Genomic DNA, 23254 nt, shown 5'->3' with positions numbered 1-23254 from the left:
TAATTGAAATGAATGTAAATGAAGTTACTTCAATCGAGTGCGAATCGCAGTGGGGCTTCAGCCTTGCCAATGAGAGATAAGCATTATACATGAGACGCACCCAGGGTACCAATACAAAATTTCCCTTCCAATTTCCGGTCGTTTAAACAAAACAATTGCAAACATTATTTTTAGGGGAGTATAACTGCCCATAAGCGGAAAGACACCATTGCGACGCAAGAAGGGCATGGCGGACCGGAAGTGCTAACAAGATCGTGAAAGTACACATTTAAGGAGTCGGTACAGACGCTAAAAATTTCCCGCCCCCCTCGGTTCTTCGGCATATAAAATCGATCGCTGAAAGAGGAGCGGATTAGTAATATTGCAGACAAGATTTTAACATCTTGAAAACCGCTATGTTAAATATGTCACGCTAATTTTCCAGCTGATCTGGGAAAGAGAGGTCATTTTGTTTAAACTTGATACACCGTCCATTTAAAGATATCGCTTTCCCTCTGCTTAACTTATTCGATAAACCAACAGCCCATGGTGGAAAAAGCCGTTATCACCGATAACAAGGTGCGTACAGATAGCCCTGTATGATCGTGTATGAATGCTAACAACACGTTGTCATTTTTGTAATATTATTACATACTTCTGGTAATATCATGAATCATTACTCTGGAGTAATTTGTGTGTGAAATGTTAGATGATCGGTAAAGGGTGGTCTTTCTTATCAAGTCCGGCATCTGCACGCTCAAACAGGCACGCGAACAAAAATCCGAGATAAGAATGAAGCTGGTCTGTAGACAGTCATAACACCTTGCTTTTTCAACACTGTTTTACTGTCTGCTGTCTCAAGTGCACAACAAATGAATGATTCATTGCCATCGGACGAAGCTTGCACTGTGAGAATCTTCACAAGTTTAAGAACACAGATTTTTCAAAATACTCCCAATAAATTATCGAGCTATTTTTTCCATGCTCCACCTACCTAAAAACAATCACGTTAAGAATTAAGAGAGGTGCAGTAAATTTGAATATAAAGGCAACTTTTTAAACGAGTTCTGAGAACGCTATGAACGAACAATGAGGCCTTCTTTCCTGAGGAAGTTGGCATTTATCACGGTCACTGTCTCCAACGCCATCCAAGAGGAAATCTAGAAACTTTGATAAAGAAGTTTACATTGTGTTGTTAATTAATTTGGCTTGCGTGCGCAAGTCTTTCGTATCCGCAAGATATAATTTGTCTTCAGATAAGCGACAATAAATCACACAAATTGATCGCCTGTTCACTTGGTTTAGTATATTAAAGTGATATTTGCATTTTGGTTATAGCCAAGGTCTGGAGACGTGTGCGTGACTAAACTCAAACCCACGATCTTATATCAACAGCGCAAGAAAATTTCGGATTGCTTTAGAAGTGATTGGTGAAGCCTTGTGATAGTGCCTTGGGAAATCAGACCATGAAGTTAGCAAGAAGTCTAAACAAAGTTCGAATTTCTGTCTGGCACGAGACAGACAGCTCACGGTGAATATTTCATAACAAACTTTCATGGATGGCTGGTGTTCCAGAGGAAACAATTTTATGATGGGCACGAAGCCACATTGCTAAGGAAGATGATAGAAAATGATTCCTGTTGCGGCAATCTTCACTCCCACCCGCTACTCAATATCTTCTTGGCCCTTGAAAGAAGAGCGCTAAATAAGAGGTACTTAAACTGATAACCATAACCTATCTAGTTGACTGTGTTATGTTCAAGTCGCTTACGCTTAAGGCCCCCAGGAGTTATAAATTATTTGCATAATTGTGTAATTCGGGCACGTACTTTGAAGGTCTCTTTCTTTATCTGGGAAAAGATTACACCAGATGGAGACCTTTGCGTGTGGAAACATTCACAAGAGCTTGTTTGTGGTTTAAGGCCAAGAAAGAAAATATTTAATTTTAAACTAGATATTGGCGCGCGCGCCAGGGGCTGTTCCAAGTACGCTTGGTGAATAGATTTGCTATTTTTGTTTCAAAACACAATAGCTTCATGTTCAACATTCGAGGAAGTTGAAATCAAATAGAAAAAAAATTTCCTCCAAGAACACGGAAAATTTACACCCAAGATCACTGGCACTTTTGCCCCCGCCTCAAATTATTTGCCAAGCCACTCCTCTCCTCTTCCGTCCCTCTCCTCCCTCCCTCTCCCCTAGCCTCCTATGAAGAAAAAGAAAACTCCAGTTTGGTTCCAGTCAATAGAACTGTTCTACATACATTAAAGGAGCTAGGAAGTAAGACTTGGTTGTATTGAAGTGTGGCGACCTTGCAGTTTCTGAGTTATTCCCTTCGTCAAGAAGGTTACATCTACTTTGGAATCCACATTTCTTAACACAAAATATTTTTCTCTCTTACAAGCATCGGTTGAAATACGATCTCTCGAAGAGCTCTTACGTAACAAACTACTCTGGCCTGGGAAAAACTGTCGTTTATACGACGATCAAGCCGTTGGTTGCACAACACAATGTTTCCTAATGAAATAGGAGAGATTTTGACCGTGTGAAATGAGAAGCCACGAGTTCTAAAGCATTAAAAAATTCCAAAAATTACTTCTTCTTAAGTTGTCAAAATTCTTTTTCATCCAATACAAGTAGTTCTTTGTGACTCAAACGTTCAATTGTAAAGATGCGCAAACCAGTGCCGGAAGAGGGGTAAGGCAGCGCAAAACCACACTCTGAATGAGGTTATGCGTTAATCCTAAAGTAATTACTCAGTTAACCAGGAAAATCATAAGGGTCGGTGTGACCAACGGAAAGACTTTCTTGCCCATTTAAATTCCTTACTAGATCATTTCTTCGAAGTACAACGGCAGTTTAAACCTTAGCTAAGCCTATAAACTGGATACAAGACTGATCAGAACTGAAATGATTTATAGCGTAAGATATCCTTAACACAAAAACAAAACCTAATCTCCACTTCACGTGCACTTCTGCAGTACACAAAACAAATCACGTTGCTAGGCTCGACTTCTATGTTTATAGAGGAAGTCGTCTCAAAAACTCAATTACCACTTGTGCTACCTCTCATATGCCCACCAGAATTTATGGTAAGCACTTCCACAGTCAAGGTCATTAGATTCTCAAGGTGAAAATAATTGCAAAACTGTAAGAATCATCAAATTATTTAGAATTTCACTTCATCACACCATGGCGGCTGAGAGGCAGCTTAATCTTTTATTAAAATTTAAATTTCCCCAGCGTGATGAGCAAAAAGATACGTGACCTCTAAGCAGGGGCTCATTCATAGTTGGCTCTAAGCAGCGGACATTTCCAAATACAACAATTCATCTTCCCCCTTCTCTTCCATCGCGCCAAATTATGTCCGTGTGAATACGTATCTATTGAGTATTAAGCACAACTGAATATACATCAATTGACAATGTTGCCGAATAGACTCCATTAATTAAATATGATGAACATTCCTCTCTACACAAATGTGTATTTTTATTGCCCGGGCCGAAAATTCATATTATCTGACCTACTTTAGGCTAAAACTATTCTTGTTCACACTCTCTCTTAAAATAGACTGCCTTGCACGTTGTTAGGCAATCCTTTAAAAACATGATAGCATTTTCCAAACTCTGCGTTAATAAAGTGAAGCGCATTGAGAAACATTTAACTACCGGTGAATATTTCTTACCTTTTCATCAACTCAAAAGAACATGCTTTCTTACTGAAATCTCTTCTTTGTAAATTTTTAAGTTATTGTTTTAATTTTGCCAATTTTTAGCACTCAATATACCTACAAAGCTCAATTTATATTGTGCTCAATGCCCTTTGTATGTGTGGCGATTACCAGTTGGTAATTCAGTATAATCAGTTGTTTTTAGTTTTCGCCGGGAGCCTCCTAAATATTTCTAACGGTTCACAGCCTACAGAGGCTGGCTATATGTGTGGGAATACACCTTTATGTTTGCAGCAATTTGAGTAAACATTTCTTCAGGAAACTGCACCAGTTAAACAGATTGAATCTGTTTCGTTTTTTCTCAAGAATTTTACTTGAATACATAATACATGACGTGACATTTCGCCTTTCGTGCGTTCAACGGAATTTCTATAGTTAACTGACAAATATTTCCAACAAAAAGGATATCACGACCTTCATTGTTTTCCAAGACAACATCGAGCTTCTCAGAAAGAGCTTCGAAAAAACACTCAGCCTCATACATCAAATACGTGCACCAGTAAGTTTACATTAACTTCCCAGAAACTATATATTTGTAAATATTTAAACCAAACTTTTAGTAACATCCTTAGGCAAACGCGATGTAAAGATAATGTAGAAAGACACCGTTAAATATCGTATACATTTGATGTTGTTAGCATTGTTTTCGTTTTTGGGCACACCTTAGTTACCGCCCCAAAGAGCAACAGAATATCGAGTTTAGAATGAAATATTGGTTTTAGCGTAGAACATGAAACGTAAGCGGGACCAAAAATAGCGATTTTAAATACTGCTTTTGCGGGCCATGTCATGAACTTTTTGTTTGTGACAACTTTGGAAAATCGCAAAGTCTAAATTTGAAAGAAAAGAGAACGACACACAAGGTATTTATAAACTGCTTGCTTCAATATACGAAGGGGCGAATTAATGATTAATAAATAGATTGATGATATCAAATTATACTTCAATGCTTTTGTGGCGATATATTGAATGATTGACAGATAGATAGATTGATTGACTGTTGGTATTAACCCTTGCGTACTTTAATGGCTTTGTAATGGAATTTCATCGATCGGATGGTCTTGAAAACTCTCAACCAGCGGAAATAATTATCACGAATAATGTGAGGAAAACATCACGGCATCACACGAACCTTGCAATGCCGGCACGATAAGAATTAAATCGATTTGCTACGTTAATCGTCTGACAGAAAGAAGGCCGGATAACATGGCTTTACACTAAATTGTATGGTCGTGTATTTTTCTGATTATTTGCTGTCGGCAAATCAAAAATTTAAAAGACGATTTGGAAAAAAATTTCACAGATTGAAACATACTTCGGCCGCAAATTTAGTGGGCGTAACCAAAATTGCTGGAGTTCCTTCTTAGCGTAGATAATGCAGAATTCTTGAGCGAAATCCGGTTTGCGTCGGTTTGCAGAGTGCAGCACGTATCTGAATTATTAGGGGCGCAAAATTCAATGCGAGGAATCAGAAGTAATCTTTTTTAACGGAAAATACAAGAGTGACGTAAAATAATGGCGCAAATTCTAGTCTTGTCAAGGAGATATAGGTTGAGATAAGGTGAAATAAGATCATGGCACATTACAGAAAGGAGGAAGGTTTTTTAAGTCCGTATTGGTTTGTAGACGATAGCAAGAGTATTTATATTTCTGCTGCATGTTTTACAATAAGTAGGATGGCATAGAATGAGCCTGAATATTCTACTAAAATGAGGTTTAAAACTCATTACCAGAGGTTTTGATAACAATAATTTTATTATGATTTTGCTACACAAAGTAAAATATCTGTACATTATCATTTCTGCCTGGAAAGACAAAATAATTCTCAAAATTTTGACCTGAAGCCACAAAAAGTAGAATGAGAATCTAGTTGTTTGATAATCGGAACCTTGGAATAGGTCATGTTCTGACTAATACAGCAGAGAAAGATAGAAAAAAGGGTTTTAAAAAGTAGTTATTTTTTTTAGAAAAAAATTGAAGTAAAATTAATTGCTTTTAATAGTGGGGCTTGATCAAGGTATACCCATCTACAACAATTCAGCCTACATTTGGCGTACGTGGTCATTTGCAATCCTTGACGAACTTCTTCATGCTTTAAAAGTCTCATTTATTTCTTGTGTATTCTTTGACCTTTGATGTCATTAGAAAAAGGAATAAATAAAAGAAAAATTCCGTGACGTGACCTCCCCAAACCTTTCCCATACCAAATAAGAAAAACGAAAGGAAATGAAAGGAAAGAAAAAAAAAGGATAAAAGTGAAAAGTTTCTTAAATGTCACTGATAAGTGACGTTGGCGGGCAAGTAAGGTTTACGAGAAGGGTTGATCCGTAAACTGTTCTCGCCACTAGAAAAAATAATTGAAGTTGCCTATCTCAGAGTTATAGCGTTTGAACAAGAAACAACACACGTCATCCTGTGACGTCATTCTTTTTACTATCAATTGTGTCTGATGTCAAAATGTCACAGACTGACTGGCTGGCTATAAAGATTTGAGAGTTTAGAAGCTGGCAAGGAGCCACACGAACCTATATCGTTAAAAGGCTCTTTGGTCATTAGACAAAAGAGACGACAAACTAAGAGGGTGAACTGGAGAGAAAAAATGTAACTTAGCATGCCGACATATTGCCAACTAAGGTAACTAAGATAATCGAGTAATGAGCAAAAAAAAAACAAACCAATAAACGCACATAATCTTATGCTAACTTATTAATTTAAAGATGTTTCACAACAAAAAAGAGAAGCGTGTACGCATGTCGTCTGACTGTCGCCCAAACTCAATGGTTCTGTCATTTTGATTAATTTTTCACTCGACTTCTCACAAACAATAATGAAATATTTCTCCGCAGCATTTGTAGCTTCTAAACACACGACGAAGGATGTTTACTTGCTTGTCCGCAAGAAAATGATACTTTCTTAAATTAAATAGAAGTGTGCAATCCACGAACGACTTCACCAATTAGTTCGTGTCCTTACTCGTGCGTGTGCGGTTTTTATTACCTATGGGACTCGATCGTTTAAAAAGAAAAACAAACAAACAAGACCGCATAGTAAATTCCTTCAGTTCGTACAGACTTCAGCAACGATATACCACTCACGTGATCACGTTAGTAAACAGTTGAATTCAAAGGAAGACTGGACTTAAGCTTGCTGGTGTCACGTGACTTCTGCAATCTATTCAGAAACTGCGCCTCTTGTTCCAGAAATTCTTCATCCTGATGAAAAAAGACGAAAATTAATGTGTCATAGTAGTTCATCAACTCACGTCGACAAAAGGAGGAGACGTCCAAGAACAACCTCGACGGTAAAAATTTCAAAAGAAAAATCTCTTTTAAGTCGTTCTTTTACTTGGCACAAAAAAATTGACCCAGAATATCAACTAGAAATACGGACTACTATGAACTGAGATGAATAAATAAATTCAACCACGAGTTTGAGATAACAACAGCCTGGCTAGGCAAAGCGTTGAATAATCGCCCAATTCTCGAACTGAACAATTTCCCATTGCTATCATCCCAATCTAAGACCGAAACCGCCACAAAACCTTCGACCTCAGCTCATCGACATCACGAACTCTTCCGAATCGTTCGATTTCTCCGAATAGAGCAAGATACTAAGGTAAGTACCTCAAGTTCAGAATGATATCAGGAAAGCTCTTAGCGACTTTACTATTGGTAAATGAATAAAGGGGGTAAGTTTCTAAAGAAACTGTGGCGCCGTGTGTCGGTGGGAAAGTATAACAGGGTAATTTAGTTCGCCACAGGTAATACGACTAACTTGTCTAATAATTCATTTCTTCATTTTTAACTTTTTCGTCTGTTGCAGACATCACAGTTACCTTTTCTTTGTCATGTGACCACTTTCGAAGTGTCCGTTTCAACTCCAGAGTGTTGACCAACAAGTCAGGAGTTCCAGGTGTAGACATTGGTAGGGATGGATGGGTAAGGACTGACGTGTCCACTGCCGGCGAATCTGAAACTGTGAAATCAAATGACTTTACGATTAGTATAAATCGATGAGATGGGAACTTATATCTGTGTAAGCAAAATAACGTTTTCACGGCTTAAGAAAATTAGGCCAAGAATCAAGACCTGTTGTGAAATGACGGAGGAAGTGCTTTGTTTGTGGACTGAAGGCTGTATAGAGCAAGAAATCGGTAAGTAGTCTTTTTTAGTGAGTGTGTATGACCTTTAGGAAGGGTCATTTTCTGTGGAAGGAAAAAATGTGATTTATCTAGAATATAAATATAAAATGATTAAAAGTTTGTACAGTGAAAGTAGAAGAATTGTCGCAGCTTTAATCTTGGCGCTTGTCCCACTTCCTTTCAGAGATTTACACCAGGCAACCTTTTGACGACCAAACAACTTTATTCAGCTGAAAATCCGCGGATAATACGAGCGTGGATAATACACGAAATACTCATATGTGCACAGATTTCTGAGAATCGTGTGTTGAGTCATTTTTCAGCGATTTTAAGGTCAGACTTAATTGGTTTGTGTTGATATGAGAATAAATGAAATAAAATGATCATCAGATAGAGAATCTCTGTCATACGGACTGAAAAAGATTTACACCAGCAAGATTTCTTTGACAAGTTTTCCGGGCCCTGGCAGTAAAGAAGGGGAGTTACGACATTTCTTTCTTTTTGACAAGTCCTGCAACGGATATGCCAGTTTATGGACGAGAAGACTTGTCGAGAAAATTTTAGAGGAGGGTATAAGGTAACTTCTGATCCACTATTTTTTCGGTGACAAACGTTCTTGACGAGTCTTTTTTGGCTTATGTATATATGATAGCAAAAAAATAATTCTTTAGACAAGTGCGCTTATGTAAATCATTTTCCGACTTTCAAAGCAAAGTTTGGAAATATTCTACCTTGTCATACTAGAAGCACATCGAAATTAAAAGGACTGCTTACACGAAACGCACGTGATATCAATATGGTTACAAGAGGACCACTTGTACTCTAGAATGCACAGATATCGGTTTCCTTTCATCACACATTATTCTTAGGATAATAATGGAATCAGTGTTTGGTAAACCACAGGAAACACCGCTTCGTAAAATCTGACAGAAAGATATTTCTAATTTAATCATCACTCATTAAAACAAAAACTTAACCGCTGAAGATTTTTCCCGTGCTAATTAGGTTTTAATAAAAACGGAATCAACCTGGTGCCGCGCAGTCTAAACTGAGCGCTTATCGACCCAAGTCTTCGGAAATGCAGTGACATGCAACGCAGATGATTTACAGGCACCATCCACGCTAACAAGAACTGCCTAACAGCGCGCTGATGAATATCGTCCCAAAACTTTCTGTAAATCGCCTTCATTATTTCTGATCTCAGTTAGATTACCTCTCTCATACACATCTGTCGGCTCAGCCGAATTTCTAACATCAGCTGTTATAGATATTTCATCAGCAGTTTCTGAGCCACCATATTCATACTTCCTCACAAACCACTTTAAGCATTTTTCTATAAATATAATCCTCTACTATTGTACAATGGAATCCTTCTCACTGGAACACTTTTGAAGGAGCCATGCCACGAACAGATATGTCTTGCTTGGGCAACAGGCGCTCGCCGAGAAGCAAGCCATATGCGCGGCGAGAACAAACACAGCACCCGCTATGCAGCCAAAGTAGAGTCCATTCATAGAAGGTGACGGATAAAAAGGTTTTCAAAGAGTTACCTATATATTTTTTTTTCATTCATTCGGGACTCAAAGCTTATGTCAGTTGAACGAAGGTGTCCCAAGAGAAAATTGACTTTGTAAAAGATCCGGCTGACTCTGAACCGACCGGAACCTCGTTCAACACGCATAAGGCGCTATCTTATATTTGAACTAGTGGAGGCGAAAAGGCTAAATAAATAGGAGGTTAATTCAATGAAAAGATTAAACAAGTGTTATTTACGACTTCCGTCAGTTTTATACCTTGGGATGCTGCATGAATCTGTCCTGCAGGACTCGCCCGCCGTCCCTCACACTGCCAACATCGCCCTAACTGCTTGTCTTTCTCCAGCATACGACGCTCATGAGCGATAGCAAGACGATCCTACGAACAACAAGGGAGCAGTTAACAACGAAAAGCGACCAGCTTTTAGAAAGACGGCGCAATAATAATAATAATAATAATAATAATAATAATAATAATAATAATAATAATAATAATAATAAAAATGATAATTAAAGTCTGAAAGTAAAATGGAAAGGCAGCAAAGATAGAGATTGTTCATTTCCCCTGGTTTTTATCAACCTTGGCGACAGAAAGCGCGCTGAAACAAAAGAAATATGGATAGAAGCAATTCAAATCACATGCCAAGTTTGAAACGGATGTGGTATAACTTGCTGTAACCCTTTTAGGGTCTGAGATGAAAACAATGCGAACATTGCCCGCACAGACATCATAACCTGCCAGAATCTGCGCTGTGCTCATCATGAGTGTGCCCGCAATTTCAGTCTCCGACTCGTTAAACACAGGCGCCATGCCTTTTTTGAAATTTCAGGTAGCTACGTCGTTATACTTTTGAATTGTTTGTTGCGACGTAAAAAAATTACCTTCGACAAGAAAAACAAAGTAAGTTAAAAGAGATGGTAAAATATCACAAGAGCTCCTTTCTGTTGTGATCATTTTCTTTATTCTCATAACCGTAAAATTTAATCTAGCAGTGACAGTGTTAGGAGAAGTAAGGTGCAAGTCACCTCTTTGGGTTCAAAAGTTTTAACTTAGATTCAAGTTAAACATTCAGTCAGAGAAATAGAAATTCCGCAACTTTACCCCAAATGCGCCTATCTGACAGGGAAATGATTATAGGACAAATATTGCTAATATTACTTCATTTGATTGAATATCATACCTGTGCCAGTTGCCGTTCTTTCTCCTGCACGACCAGGAACATTCCTTCAGCTTCCGCTCTTTGAGCCTCCGCATTTACTCGCACGCGTTCTGCTAGTTCCAGGGCATGCTCACCGTCATTGCGCGCCCGACCAGCATCCTAGGAGAAAAAATATTTAGTTAATGAGAGTGCAAGTGCAAGTCTGTTGTTGAATATCATCGTAGGTAGGTGCTGAAAAAAAGGGATTGACAACCGTCCGACTAAAAAAAAAATCGGAAGCGGAAACTTACTGCGCAAAGTTCCTCGATCTCCCGTGATCTCTTCTGCACCTCGAGACCCAACTTTCCGATTCTGTCCCTCTCTTCCTCAAATCCAATCCGCTTCCGCTCGAATTCTTCCTGCTCTCTCCTCAATCTCTCCTCTTGCTGTTTCAGCTGAGCCTCCCTTACATTCAAGGTAGCGGCGTCCTCTTTAATCTTTACTGCAGTTGCTCCAAGATCAGCCTCAGCCTGACCCAAGAAAACATGAAAAAAAAATTAATTGACTTTCTCCATGGTCGGCCTTGGCCTGACCCAAGGAAACATAAAATAGAATTTGAAAGCGTTCTCACCTGTACACTCGTCTCAGTCTTCAATTTCTCTCTGCTGATCAGGTCTCTGTGAGCAGAGGAGAGCTGGGCTCGTTCCGTGGCCAGTGATCGCCGCTCTTCTTGTATCTGACCCATAGCAGTTCTTTGTTCTCGTACCAGGTCATCTCGGGCGCGCTGTACCTAATGGAGGAAAAAAGACAGGATCGCACGTTCGAGACAGTGTTTCGGTGTCAGCAAGAAAACGTCATCAAGGGACAGAGTGTTTAGGGAAAAGGAATACATGCTGGAGACTTTCATTGCCAAAGTTATTCAAGCCTTATTTTAGACTTTGTTGGCATCAAAATGCATGCGGTTTACTTCAGCATAATATTAACATGCTATCCTCTTTTCGCCTCTGTATTTTCCTGAAAATGTCAAAAAAATGAAAGCGTCTATCGTATTTTTCCCCGTTCAAGTAAGACTTCAGTAACAAATGCACAGTCTTCTCACTTTCGTTTCCTTAGGTAAAGTTGAACTGAAAGTTGCAATTCTAGTTTTATCTTGCGATCTCTCTCATCAAGAGAGGCCGACCAAAGGAAAATACTTCCCACTGATAAATAAGGGTTTACTGGCGGGTGTTATTAACTTGGGCAAAGAAATTCCCCTCACTAACTGTTCGTTTCAGAGCCAGCGTGCGCGAAAAACGTTGCTTTTACTCGCGAAATTAGATTTCAATAATATACGTGTACCTCAGCTCTTTGCAAGGAGAGCTGTTCCATAGTTATTCGTCTCTCGTCTTCCAGTGCGGCTTGAACAGCTTTCAACCTTGACTCCTCTTGAGTAAGACGCCATCTTTCTTGATCAACCTGTCGAGACTGCTCGCGCATGTGCAACTCCATCTTGGCGACCAGACCTGTAAGATTAACAAATCGTTACTGAAAGTTTGAATTCATACAGAGGTAGGCAATCAGAATGTTTCACTCTTTTGTTTTATTATCAAAGTTGTTTCCTTTTTCGTTTCGGCGCTTTTGTCCTGGTTTAATTTCTTGCGACCATTACAAGACTTCTTCATTTTTTTCTCCTTTCGGATTCGATCACAGAGTAAGAGCTGACGTAACTTGCCTTGCAACCTGGTCCTCTCCTCGTCATTCTCAGATTGCTGCCGTAGTAACCTTTCCTGCAATTGTTTCAAGTAGTCGTCTCGAGCTCTCGCGGAGAGTTCGCGCTCTTCCAAACCACTTTTGTGAGTAACCTCAATCTTCTGTCGCAAGTCACTCACTTCTCGAGTCGAATTTAAAACGTGGTCCATAAGGGACTGGAGCGACTTGGTGTGAGCATGCGCGCTTGTAGCCGCCGACACCTCCTGCTCTTTAAGCCTTCGGAGATGCGCCATCTCATCTTCGTGTTCGTGGCGTAATTGTTCCATGGCTCGTCGATGAAGATCTTTTAACGTTTCTATCTCGTTGTTTTTCGCTGTCTCTAACATTGAAAGTTTTCGGTTGTTAACTGCTCGTATGTCAGCCTTCTCCGTTTCCAAAGTTTTTAACTTCTCACTGTTTTGTTTGATGATAAGGTCGGTCTCATCTTGCAGCCTTTGTTCGCGACGTTGGTATGATTCCTCCAAGGTCTTCAAGTGAGATCTGGTTGAAAAAAAAATAACAAAACGAAATCATGAAATGGTTCGTAAATTTTGCACTCGTTTGGTTGAGTAGGTTGAGTAAGATTTCAATTTTTGGCCAGCTACAAGGTGAAGTTGATGAGCAAATCGTAAATTTCTTCTCGTGGAAAGCCTTTCAAAGAGAATTCTTGATTTGGTGAAGAACGCATCGTTTTATATAAAATATTACTTGTCTATTCGAAGGAGTATTCAGACCAACCAGCCGATTGGTTATGACAATGAAAATCCCACATAGTTAAGTTGCTCAAAATAAGATGCAAAATTGCCTAGTTAATTGATACATCACTCTAGCAGGGAAACAATCTTACTTGTGAGAGGCATCTATGTTAGCCAGCTCATCTTTGTGTCTTGTTTTCAACGTTTCAATCGTAGTCAGAAGTTGTTCCCGCTCAAGCTCATAACGGCGGACCTAATTGAATCACGAGTAAAGTAACATTCACTTTTAACTCCAAAGCACCATTTCAGGCTCTTTTCGATTAAGTGATGTTAAACCAAAACCAAAGTAATCACAACAGCCAATCAGAGAGATGGGAAATATGGCAAGGATCCAATGAAACGCAGGAAAAACGCGAGTGATCCAGTTGATACTGGTTTTAGTTTTGCATCTGATTGGTCGAGAGGGTGACGCGAGTTTTCTGAACCAATCATAGGGAAAATTAAAGCAAAATCAAAGCCAACCCGAATTACTTTTGACAGTGAATTGAAAACCGCGAACAACGAACATTGATACTTCGAGACAGATATAAGTAGTAGAAGCTCGAAACTGTGAGGCCTGTATGCTTTGATGAAAATTTTGTAGGTGCCTTTTTTTTTTTGGCATAGGTCATTCACAACCCCTAATAATAGACCGTTGGGATAACTGGAGAATATCAGATCTGTTATTGTTCCCCAGCATTTTAACTCTTAACCTCATACCTTCCCTTCCAACTCTGACAATTTACTGGAAGCGTCCAGATCTGTTCTCTGTCGGACGTTTTCCCTCTCTTGTACCTTTTTCATAAGCTCCCTCACTTCTTCTTCTAGTCTTGTCTTCTGCTGCACGTGCTGTTCGTTAACTAGTTCGTATTCCAGCAGTCTATTCTGCTGCAGCTCACTTTCGGCTTTCAATTTTGTCATTTCAAGCCTTTCTACCGACGACGGTTGGATGGCCTGGGGAGATGGTTGAAATCCAGCTGTGGACTGGTAATAAGGTTGGTATGGAAGGGTCTGGGAGGTATTTTGACCAGTAGATGAGGCAAAAGAAGTTTTTTGGAACTGTGAAGGAGAGAAATGTTGAGGCTGAGGATACATCTGCTGAGCTGAAGGTTGAGCTGTCATTTGCAGTGAAACGTTGGCTTGAGGGGGGATTGGGTGTGTTGTGTACGGCTGCAGTGAGTATTGCTGCGAGAGAGAAAGACCAGGCTGTTGTGACGCAGTGGTTGATACTTGCGCTTGTGGAACAGCTGCCGAAGGCGAAGGTAAAGAGCTGTCGTGGATTACAGCTGTTTCAGATTCTCTTCTAGTCTGAACTTCTCCGGCAGCTGCTTGCCGTTCAGTTTGCAGTTTTGCTGTATCTTGGTTTAAAGATTCTTGCACTACCTTTTCAAAGTCATCTTTGTCCATGCGACCCCCCTGAGGCGGCCTATCTAGGGGTCCTCCAAGGCTGGATGCAGGGTCTGGTTCATCAAACGAGGACTGCGGACTGGCTTGATCACGCCTCCGCCTTCCTCTTCTCGGACTGCCTCCTTGGGACTCCCATGGGAACAAAGACGACCTGGAAAACACGATAAAATTATTCAGACAGGGAGTAAGTCAGTACGTCTGTCAGTCAGCCAGCCAATCAGTCAGTCAGCAAATCAGCCAGAAAGGTAGACAGTCAGTTGCTCAATAACGTGAGTGAGTGAGTGTCAGTCAGTCAGTACTCACCCTTCAGTCAGTCCGTAAGTCTGCAAATAAGCCAGACAGGCAGTCAGTAACTCATTCAGTTAATCATTCACCAGTCAGTCAGTTGGTTACTTTTCTACTATTATCTGCAACTGGAGTGATATAAACAATGTATCAACTTCGAAAATAAGCAGTGTAGGCCTTACGCTCCATAAGAAAGCAAACTTAGCTTGACTAAAAAACTTACTTGCCACTGTCATCAGCTGACTCGACCTGTTTTGGTTTTGGTGGCTCATCAGGTGTAATTCCCAGCATGCGTAAGAACTCATCGTTGTCACCATCCCCCCGGCGTCGTCCAGCTCTTCTTGGCGGTGATTGCTGCCTCTCCTGATGTTCAAGGGGGGCTTAAACCAAAACAATAAAACACAACGCATTAATTTTGATACAGAAGGGCACGCGAACATCATGAAGTCAGAGGGTACCTTTCACGCTGGGTGTGTCCTTTCTGCTCTCCTGAGGAAATGGTGTGCTTGTTTTGAGAGGAGCACTACTAAGATCCAGACCTCCGTCGTCATCACCTCCACTCAGTCCTAACCAGTCTCCCCCGCCGCTTCCACCTAATTTGGATCCTGGGATAAAAAAGACAACGCTTTGAAAAGAAGACCAAAGAATAAGGGGGAGTAAAATCTTTTGGGCTCACTGGTGTACGGCAAAGTCTTGCGATCCTACTACTATCGAAATATGAGCCTTATACGATCCTTATAACCAATTTTTGTTGCAGCTTGTACACGTTTCGGTAGCATGAATCGACCAGGAGTACTGTAATTGTAACTACCCCTCAGTATGATTACCGAGGAGCATTATTTCAAGTTTCCCTAAAACTTCGCTGGAATCTAGTAATATTTTTCAGCGGAGAGGGAGCACTGTGAGCCAATTGTTACTAGCTCAGAAACTCAGCAAAATGGGGGCCGAAACGGAAGTCCAGATCTCTCTTTATGGAACCAAGCGCTCAAATGACCTGGCTATCGTGTCTCAACCGCTGCTGGTATGTCGAATGATAATGTCAATGTCTGAGAGTATTTCCTCAGGATTTCACAGTGGCCCCGCGCCCCGTAGGCTCGATTACCAGCTACTGTTAAGAAATGAGCCCGCGCTCTCCTCCCGTGGTCCTTCTCGGGAGGATTGAAGACCGGAGACGAGAAAACGGCGGAAATCAAGCCTACCGACCAGCTTCACTCATTAAATAATCAGACCGTAATACCGTGTGTAGCAGGCGTGTTGTCCTCTTTTGGTTTCTCAGTTTGTGGATTCTTTTTCTGTTCGATCTTGCTTTCTTCTAAAGCAAAAGAGAAAAAACACATTCTAAAAATATGTAACGGCAAAATTGGATGAACAAACCCATGATGAGTTCAAAGGAAAATGGTATACGGGTAAGGAAAAAATTGTGGACGAATGGCGTGATTACAATTATGCGATATTCCCGTTCAGCCAATCACCTGAGAGTCTCCCTCTTTCTATTAAAAGGAGAAACGCCATGGATAGTTCATTTTTACAAATTTAGCAATTGTTTTAAAACAAATTTGTCATTTTATAATCTATGTCAATTTTCGCCGTTCTTAGCCATCCTCGCTCCTTGTTGGTTTATTAGGAAGAGCAATTTTTTGCGACCCGACCGGGAAAAGCCGAAAATTATTGAAAGACATTATCTGTGATGTGCTTGGCTGATTGTCCAAATGCACGGTGGAATACTTCACTCCAGTAGACACCCACCATTATTCCTCGCTTGTCCTTTAGTTGGATTGCTGTCTCCTTTTGGTTTCTGGTCTTTATCATCTAAATACGATCCACTGACTTTTTCATCTTTTTCATCTCTTTTTGTTTGCCTTCCGGGTGATCTCTGACTCGGAGCTGTCGAGGGCCTCTCACCTCCAAATAGTTCATCATCTAGTCCCAGGTCATCTGAAAACCGCACGGAACGCTTGGTGGAGCTGGGGGCTGTGTCTGGTCTTGCCAGGCCTCCTCGACTGCGCGACCGACCACTGGAGGCTGCAGATGGCATGTAACCACCAAACTGGAATGACTCCTCAGAAGTTGGACTGGAAACTGCAACATATAAAGTTTAACCTAAGTATACTTGGACCAAAATAAGTTAAACGCGCACGTTAACAAACGCCATTCATATTACCTTAGCTTGCACAGATGACTGAACTGGGTCTAAACTTACAACGTTCTTTGCGGCTTCCGTGAAGGGAATTCAGAGTATTAGATCGCTAAATCTGGATAAAAAATTGCCGGAAGCAACGGTTCCGAGCTTTTCTGCATGTTGAGCTACGAAAGCTGAACTGAGAACGACTATTATAACACATCCATGAATGACTTCGAGGAAGTGAACAACTCTGTTTCGAAAGTGCGTTAATTCGGTTGGGACCTTGATTCTTTCGCTCTCAAGATCTAATATCAATTCTCCGCACTGTCTGCTGTACATTTCTGACAAGTTTTGCTCTGATAATTAGCATTTAAATGAAAAAATACCTCCTATTGATATTTCCCATTCATTCTCATCACCTTACCGTTTGAAAATGTTTTATTAAGGTAAGGAGAAATTCCTGTTTGGTCACTCAGGGGGATAAAAGGGTTAATATGTATGTTTCCGCCATACCTTTCTTGTTTGTTGTGCCTCCTCCTGCCGGAGGCTTTGTGCTTATGTTGGCCATGAAGTCGTCTAAAGATTTAGGAACTTGTTTTTTAGTTTCTTCTTTTTCCTTTTTACCAAGCAGTTCGCTGAAACGAGAACCTCTTGTGGGGCTGTCACTTCTGGTTTCTGTCAAATTTCAAATAGAAGTTACATCGGTCTGTGAAACAGCTGAAGCTCATCAACATTTTGAATTAAGTCAGCACAGGGATACGTCACGATTTCATTTAATTTTGACGTCAGTTACATAATCTTAAAAAATAATTGCAAGCGGCCTTAACCCTTTCACTCCCAGGTATAAACAAGATGTAATTCCTCATTATAGGATCGAGTAAAGAAACAATCGATGAAAATCGATGATTGGAAAATCAGTCGCTGGCAATCGATTACGATTGGATAATTGACATCGATTAAATTCCTGTATCCTGCTATCACTCAGAGACTCAGAGGAGATAAACTTAGATAAAAAGTCAACAGGGTGAAAGTATCTTATCAACACAAAATTCTCAGTACTAACATTCTAAGAAATGTATGGCTGATAGTAAGGAGAATTACATCTGAGATCTTGGGCTAGAGTAAAAGGATTCGTATTTTAATTTTTTCTTTTTATACTCCGTTGCGCTTCTCTTCGATTTCATAATCATATTACACGCAACCAAAATAGCTGACGTGACATATCAAGAAATGGCGCTATGCAGCTTCTACTGTACATTATGACAACATTTTTGCAATACCAGTACCAGGCAGGTCATCATCGTCTCCAAATATATCCCCTGATGTGCCCTGTGTTTCTTTTTTGCTTGTTTGCTCTTTCTTTGATCTTGTGGGAGGAATGGGTGAATCTCGAGGAGTGTTTTCTTGCGAGTCATCCAGACCTGGTAAATCTTCATCTGAGTCAAAATTAATCTCCTCTTTACTTGGCTTTGCTTTACCAGCTAAGACACAAAAAGATTGGTGACATGAAAATATTGATGTTACAAGTAATCACAAGAAACATACAAGGCGTTTTCATAATGATATTAACATTTACCATTAGGCTTTCTTTTTCCTTTTTCCCGTGGTGTAGTTTGAGAGGGTGTTACCTCTCCCCCCTGGATATCTGATGTTACCTCTGGTGATTCAGGGGGGGAAGATACAGTATCACTTTGATTTTTGCTCCCCCTGAGAGTAGCTTGATGTTCTGGTGTAACAGGAGGTGATGGTGTATTTGCTGATTCCTGATTGGCTGGCCAACGCCCTCTTGAAGATGATGGTCTCTCTTCTGTGGAATCTAAAAACGTAAGGTTATAAAGGAAGTACATAATATGTATTGTAGTACACATATTGCCAGTTTTTTCCTAAATTTTGTGATTGCTGTAATCTTCCTTCTTTTTATGTTAGGTGGCAAAATAAAAAGAAATAAATTTCCTGAAATGGGCCTGTATTCACATATACCTTGTACACCACCTGCCCTAGGAGAGTGCAGTGAGCTACATGAAACACTCAGCTACGTATCCTAATGACCAAAAAGGCAAATTTACTGTATCTAATAATCCAAGAATATTACCCAAGGTGCTGGCAACCCTTCAACTTCCACCAAGTTTAGTTGAAAAACCTTGTCCTTGATATCGTAATCAGACCATAAACCCAAGTGGAAAAAACTTGGTCTGTAACTTACAGTACAGACTTCAAACTTGATTAGTAAGAGGTATGTATTAAACTGGTTTAATTGCCACAACTGATGAAAAGGCAAAATGACTTGTGCCTAAAAATTAAAGACTCTTCACAGTCCACTTCAAACCTTGACTAGATATTGCAGATGAACCACTGTTCTTTGAACCTGAAGACTTTCTAGGCTTGGGCTTGGGTTTTGGGTCTTCTTCATCATCAGATAACAGGCCTGCCAAGGGGTCATCTTCATCAAACTCTGAAAGATTTCAAAGTCAACTTATTCAAACATGCAATAGTAAACAGAGTTCTGGAGTGTTACTGTAACTCAATAAACAAAATATCTGACATTTTGTTTGCCAAAGTTAATAAAAATAACTTGTTAAGACAATGACCTGGATCAGGAAAAAAAAATCTATCCAAGTTAGCAGATGAGGTTCAAGAACTGTAAAGGTTTGAGTAACTGAGGGATAAATTAGCCCTTTAACCTTTAGAGTGACTGGCATATAATTTAAACTTACAGCATCACTATAGAGTCAAACATTAAGGTTATAAGAATACAGGAAATGATCACACTAGAGGAGCTCTTGATTGTTACACAAATTCTCCTTGTCATTACCATAGGAAATTTATTGAGAACAATATGGAGAATATGCATACTGATACAAGGGCATAAAGGTTTACTAATTAGTAAACGTAATTTTAAGCAAATCCCTGGGTAAGAGATCAACATGAGTCTTAAATCAATAAGGGTGTACGTTTTCCTATAAGTAATGCAAATAACATTGATTGCACACCTCCAAAGTCAAATTTTTTCCTTGGCTTTTTCACTTCCTTCTCCTTGACAGAATCTTGCTTGGAGGTTGCTTTTTCGGAAGACTCACCAGCTGAAAGTTAAATGACTGTTGATTTTTTGTATATATCAGATACTTGATATACATTTCTAAAACACTCTATTGAGCTGAGTTAATAAATTATTAAACTTCATTATATAGGACACATTTTGCAGAGTTCAATGGCTTTCCAGTTACAATTGTGAACTGGCTTTGAGCACTGGTATCTAATATCTCCTCGCACTAACACCCCTGAATCAAACTTGAAGGTCAGGAGAATAAATAAAATGATCACAAACTACACGCCAAGAAGCTCCTGATTGTTAGAAAACAATATCTCCTTGTCAACACCTAAGGAAATGTATAGAGAACAGTAAGGAGAATATGCATACTGATTTTAGGGTGGTGGGCCTACATTTAGTAGTTATTCTTTTATGTACATGTACATTGCTTTGTGAAAATCAATAGAAGTTTTCCCAAATTAAATGCAAGGACAAAGGGCTAATTAGCAAGCCCATAAAAAATTGATCATCAGCATTTAGTCATTCATGGAAGAGGCCTACTTTCACTGGCACTATTGCTTGCACAACTTCTCTTAAGATTGTCAGATTTGAAAAGTTGCCATTTGACAGTAACAGAATAAAAGGTGTCTGTAAAAAGATGAGAACCTAAGACAGATATACTTTTTGTAGATGATGATGATGATGATGATGCAGATGCCATCTTGGATTTAGCAGACTCTGTTGTAGAGGAGGTTGCAGGGGGTAGTTTACTGTCAGCACTGATCTTCTTCTGTTCTGATGCAGCCTTTACAGGTTTTGGAGACTTGCTTACTGTATTTTTCTTTCCCAAGGATCCTCCAAAGAGATCAGATTCCATGTCATCAAGACCCTGGAAAACACATTCTTACAATGTAAATTTCTCCTTTTAACTCTCAGAAGTGATCAACTCATAACTTCTCATCACAACAACCATATGTTATCCGGCTGGGAGGTAATGAGGATAAACAAACCCATTGGCTAGAAGGTGGTATCCTGATGAAAAACCAAATTCCCTCTACCAATTTACAAAAAAAGATATAGAAGAGAAAAGGAGAGTTGGATCAAATCAGATCATTAAAGTTGAGATTAAAAAATTGATCGCAGATCTCAACAATGGTCCTGCAGGATGACAATGTTTAAGTGCGAAGAAAAAGCTGTCAAGTTGTGAATACAACAGTGGATGAGAATGTTAAAATTAAATCAATACTCACAGCAAGACTGTCAGCCATCTTTTTGGCATCTGCCTCAGACAGTGACTGTCCAAAGAAATCAGAACCAAAATAAAAAATCGTGTCAAATTGATCATCAAGAAATCCCAAAAATGGCCAAGGAGGGTATATAGCTAGATAATCTCTTACCTCGTCCTCATCTTCAATGTCACTCCCAGCCATCTGAGCCAGACTACTGTAAAAGTCTTCATCAGTGGCACTATAAAGGGGAACAATTAAAATAAGGTTTTTATTTATTAAAACTCATACCAGTCCAGTAAAAATAAAATGGTCACACAAGATGGTTTAACAGGGCATGTTAGAGCCAGCAGGTGGTAACCTTTGCCCACTAGTGTGCATCAACTGAAGAGGTAGCTAAGAAGACTGAAGAGAATTGCAAAACCAATACCAAAACACTGTTGACTTTGCATTATGTCTGTTTGATACATACATCAAACCCTTGAATAACTATTATTTACTTAGCCTAGTAAATAGTAATATGGCCTAACTGATAAGGCAGGGGGTTGATGGTGAACAGTAGGATATATGAATTGTGTCAAGCTATGAGACTGATTGACAGCATCTCTACCACCAAAAAAGCTCTGTAATTGATGGTTCATTATCTTACACCATCTAAGAAACCTAATTGAGATTCAGTCAACTCAACCATTGGTGATATGGTTTATTAAATTGTAAGAAATCTCTTTGCATTACCCTGACGTCAGTGTTCCCTTCTTGGCAGGACCCTTGTGGAAGGAATAGAGGTTAGGATAATTAAAAGATCAATGGATCAGTAGCTCAGTCGAAAAATTGTCAATATTTATTGTGGTAATTTATGATGACCTCAAATTTTAGTCTTTCTAAATGTCAGAATGTAAATTATAAATCCAAAGTCCTGGCTAGTCCCTTTTTGACATCACAAACTAAACAAAAGGTGCATTAATTTGGGCTCTAGAAAGAAGTCTGAGATGAAAAGGCCTTCCCTTTTCATTTGTTGATCATTTCCTGTATTGTCATGACTCTAAAGCTAGTTTGATTCAGTGATAATACTATGTAAAGATATTAGATACTAGTCACTTCTGGGGTTCAAAGGTTAAGATGAAACTATTTGCCTTATACCCCTATACATGTAATGAGAACAGATGATGATAACAATGATGAAAACAGCAGGCATATACACACTTTACATCATAAGGCAACTTCACCAAAACTTACTGAAGTTCCAGACCTCCCTTTGACCTTTGGTTGCTGTTGAGCACTTGCACCAAATAGATCATCTGAACAACAAATATTACGTGAGAAAGATACAAACCTTAGTATAGTAATGAATGAGGCATTTTATTACAGTGTGGTAGCCCAGGCCATCAAGCAGGTAAAAATACTTTTGTCTTCACGTAAGAAGAACAAATTCAACACATACCATCATTACCACCACTTAGAATAGAGTCCAAATCCTGGTCCAAAGATGCTCGACTTGAGGCTGACAATTGAAAATTGATGAAACATCATTAAGCATATTTAAATGCTTCTCGATTTGAGCCATTTTTGCAAATTTTACTGGAAGCAAAGATCGATACATATATAAGCTAAGTACAATAGTTGTCCAGCTGTTATCCACAGTGTTCCTCTACTCTTTATTCCCCTGAAGTGAATTGAATTATGGAATTGCCTAAGGTTGCTCAATTGAAGATCAAAATCAACAAGTCAGATCAGGAGTGATAGCATGTGTCAAACGTAACGTACACATTAAAATGTTGCAATCGGAAACTAATTAAAGATGAAACTTAACGACCCAAAGCATGAGAAAAACCAACAAGTACATTCTTCTTACCTTTCAGAAACACCCCACCTATTTACCCTTGGTACATAATTCTCTCCAAAAAATGCTTCAATGGATCGAAAAGATAAACATACTCAAGATAAACACAGCCGAAATTTGTTGGAATAGAAATATATACCATTGCGTCCAACGGTCGACCTTCTGCCAAGCCCTGCTCCAGGGAAAGTGTCTCCACCCTGCATAAGAATACCCAAGAATCATCAATTTCAATGTTTTTCACTACCATTAACGTTTAATTTTCGTTTCTTACCCTTCTCATTCCATCGGAATCTTGAAAATTTTCAATTCAGAAATAGACCCGGAAGACCTGCCATTTTGAAATCAGACTGTAAACAAACGCAT

At 39.5% G+C, this 23254-nt stretch overlaps 1 protein-coding gene and 1 long non-coding RNA gene across 6 annotated transcripts; one reads left to right on the top strand and one right to left on the bottom strand.

Annotated features, from left to right (window-relative positions):
• Nucleotides 1–184: 184 nt before the first annotated feature.
• On the top strand, nucleotides 185–9807 carry LOC131797159 (uncharacterized). 2 transcript variants are annotated; one of them, XR_010718556.1, is made up of 4 exons: nucleotides 185–558; nucleotides 1375–7321; nucleotides 7529–7859; nucleotides 8032–9807. It is a non-coding gene; the product is annotated as an uncharacterized lncRNA (long non-coding RNA). The 2 variants fall into 2 exon arrangements; XR_010718557.1 differs by having other exon boundaries at nucleotides 1318–7321.
• LOC131797082 (fas-binding factor 1 homolog) lies at nucleotides 6780–23237 on the bottom strand. 4 transcript variants are annotated; one of them, XM_059114699.2, is made up of 27 exons: nucleotides 23163–23237; nucleotides 23031–23088; nucleotides 22493–22552; nucleotides 22288–22349; nucleotides 21787–21818; nucleotides 21223–21292; nucleotides 21076–21120; nucleotides 20507–20714; nucleotides 19788–19877; nucleotides 19124–19249; nucleotides 18374–18613; nucleotides 18078–18278; nucleotides 17311–17472; nucleotides 16422–16754; nucleotides 15913–15987; nucleotides 15134–15280; nucleotides 14899–15055; nucleotides 13704–14541; nucleotides 13097–13197; nucleotides 12233–12750; nucleotides 11860–12023; nucleotides 11153–11311; nucleotides 10833–11051; nucleotides 10564–10701; nucleotides 9641–9761; nucleotides 7542–7681; nucleotides 6780–6918 (listed from the first exon to the last, which is right to left on the bottom strand). In XM_059114699.2, the coding sequence occupies exons 1-27, from the start codon at nucleotides 23169–23171 to the stop codon at nucleotides 6811–6813; spliced, it is 4581 nt and encodes a 1526-aa protein (XP_058970682.2). In that variant the 5' UTR covers nucleotides 23172–23237; the 3' UTR covers nucleotides 6780–6810. The 4 variants fall into 4 exon arrangements, with proteins under 4 accessions (XP_058970682.2, XP_058970706.2, XP_058970713.2 ...); XM_059114723.2 differs by having other exon boundaries at nucleotides 15913–15984; XM_059114730.2 differs by having other exon boundaries at nucleotides 18084–18278.
• Between the last annotated feature and the right edge of the window lie 17 nt (nucleotides 23238–23254).

Source organism: Pocillopora verrucosa, chromosome 8 (assembly GCF_036669915.1).
Source record: "Pocillopora verrucosa isolate sample1 chromosome 8, ASM3666991v2, whole genome shotgun sequence".
NCBI lineage: Eukaryota > Metazoa > Cnidaria > Anthozoa > Scleractinia > Pocilloporidae > Pocillopora > Pocillopora verrucosa.
The sequence above is the reverse complement of the archived record's forward strand: the minus strand, read 5'-3'. Positions and strand labels throughout refer to the sequence as shown.

Coding starts and splice junctions, on each gene's coding strand:
- LOC131797082 (XM_059114699.2), bottom strand. Junction 22,553..23,030: donor GTCGACCGTTGGACGCAATG/GTATATATTTCT, acceptor TTCAATTGTCAG/CCTCAAGTCGAGCATCTTTG. Junction 15,281..15,912: donor CAACACGCCTGCTACACACG/GTATTACGGTCT, acceptor TTTTTATCCCAG/GATCCAAATTAGGTGGAAGC.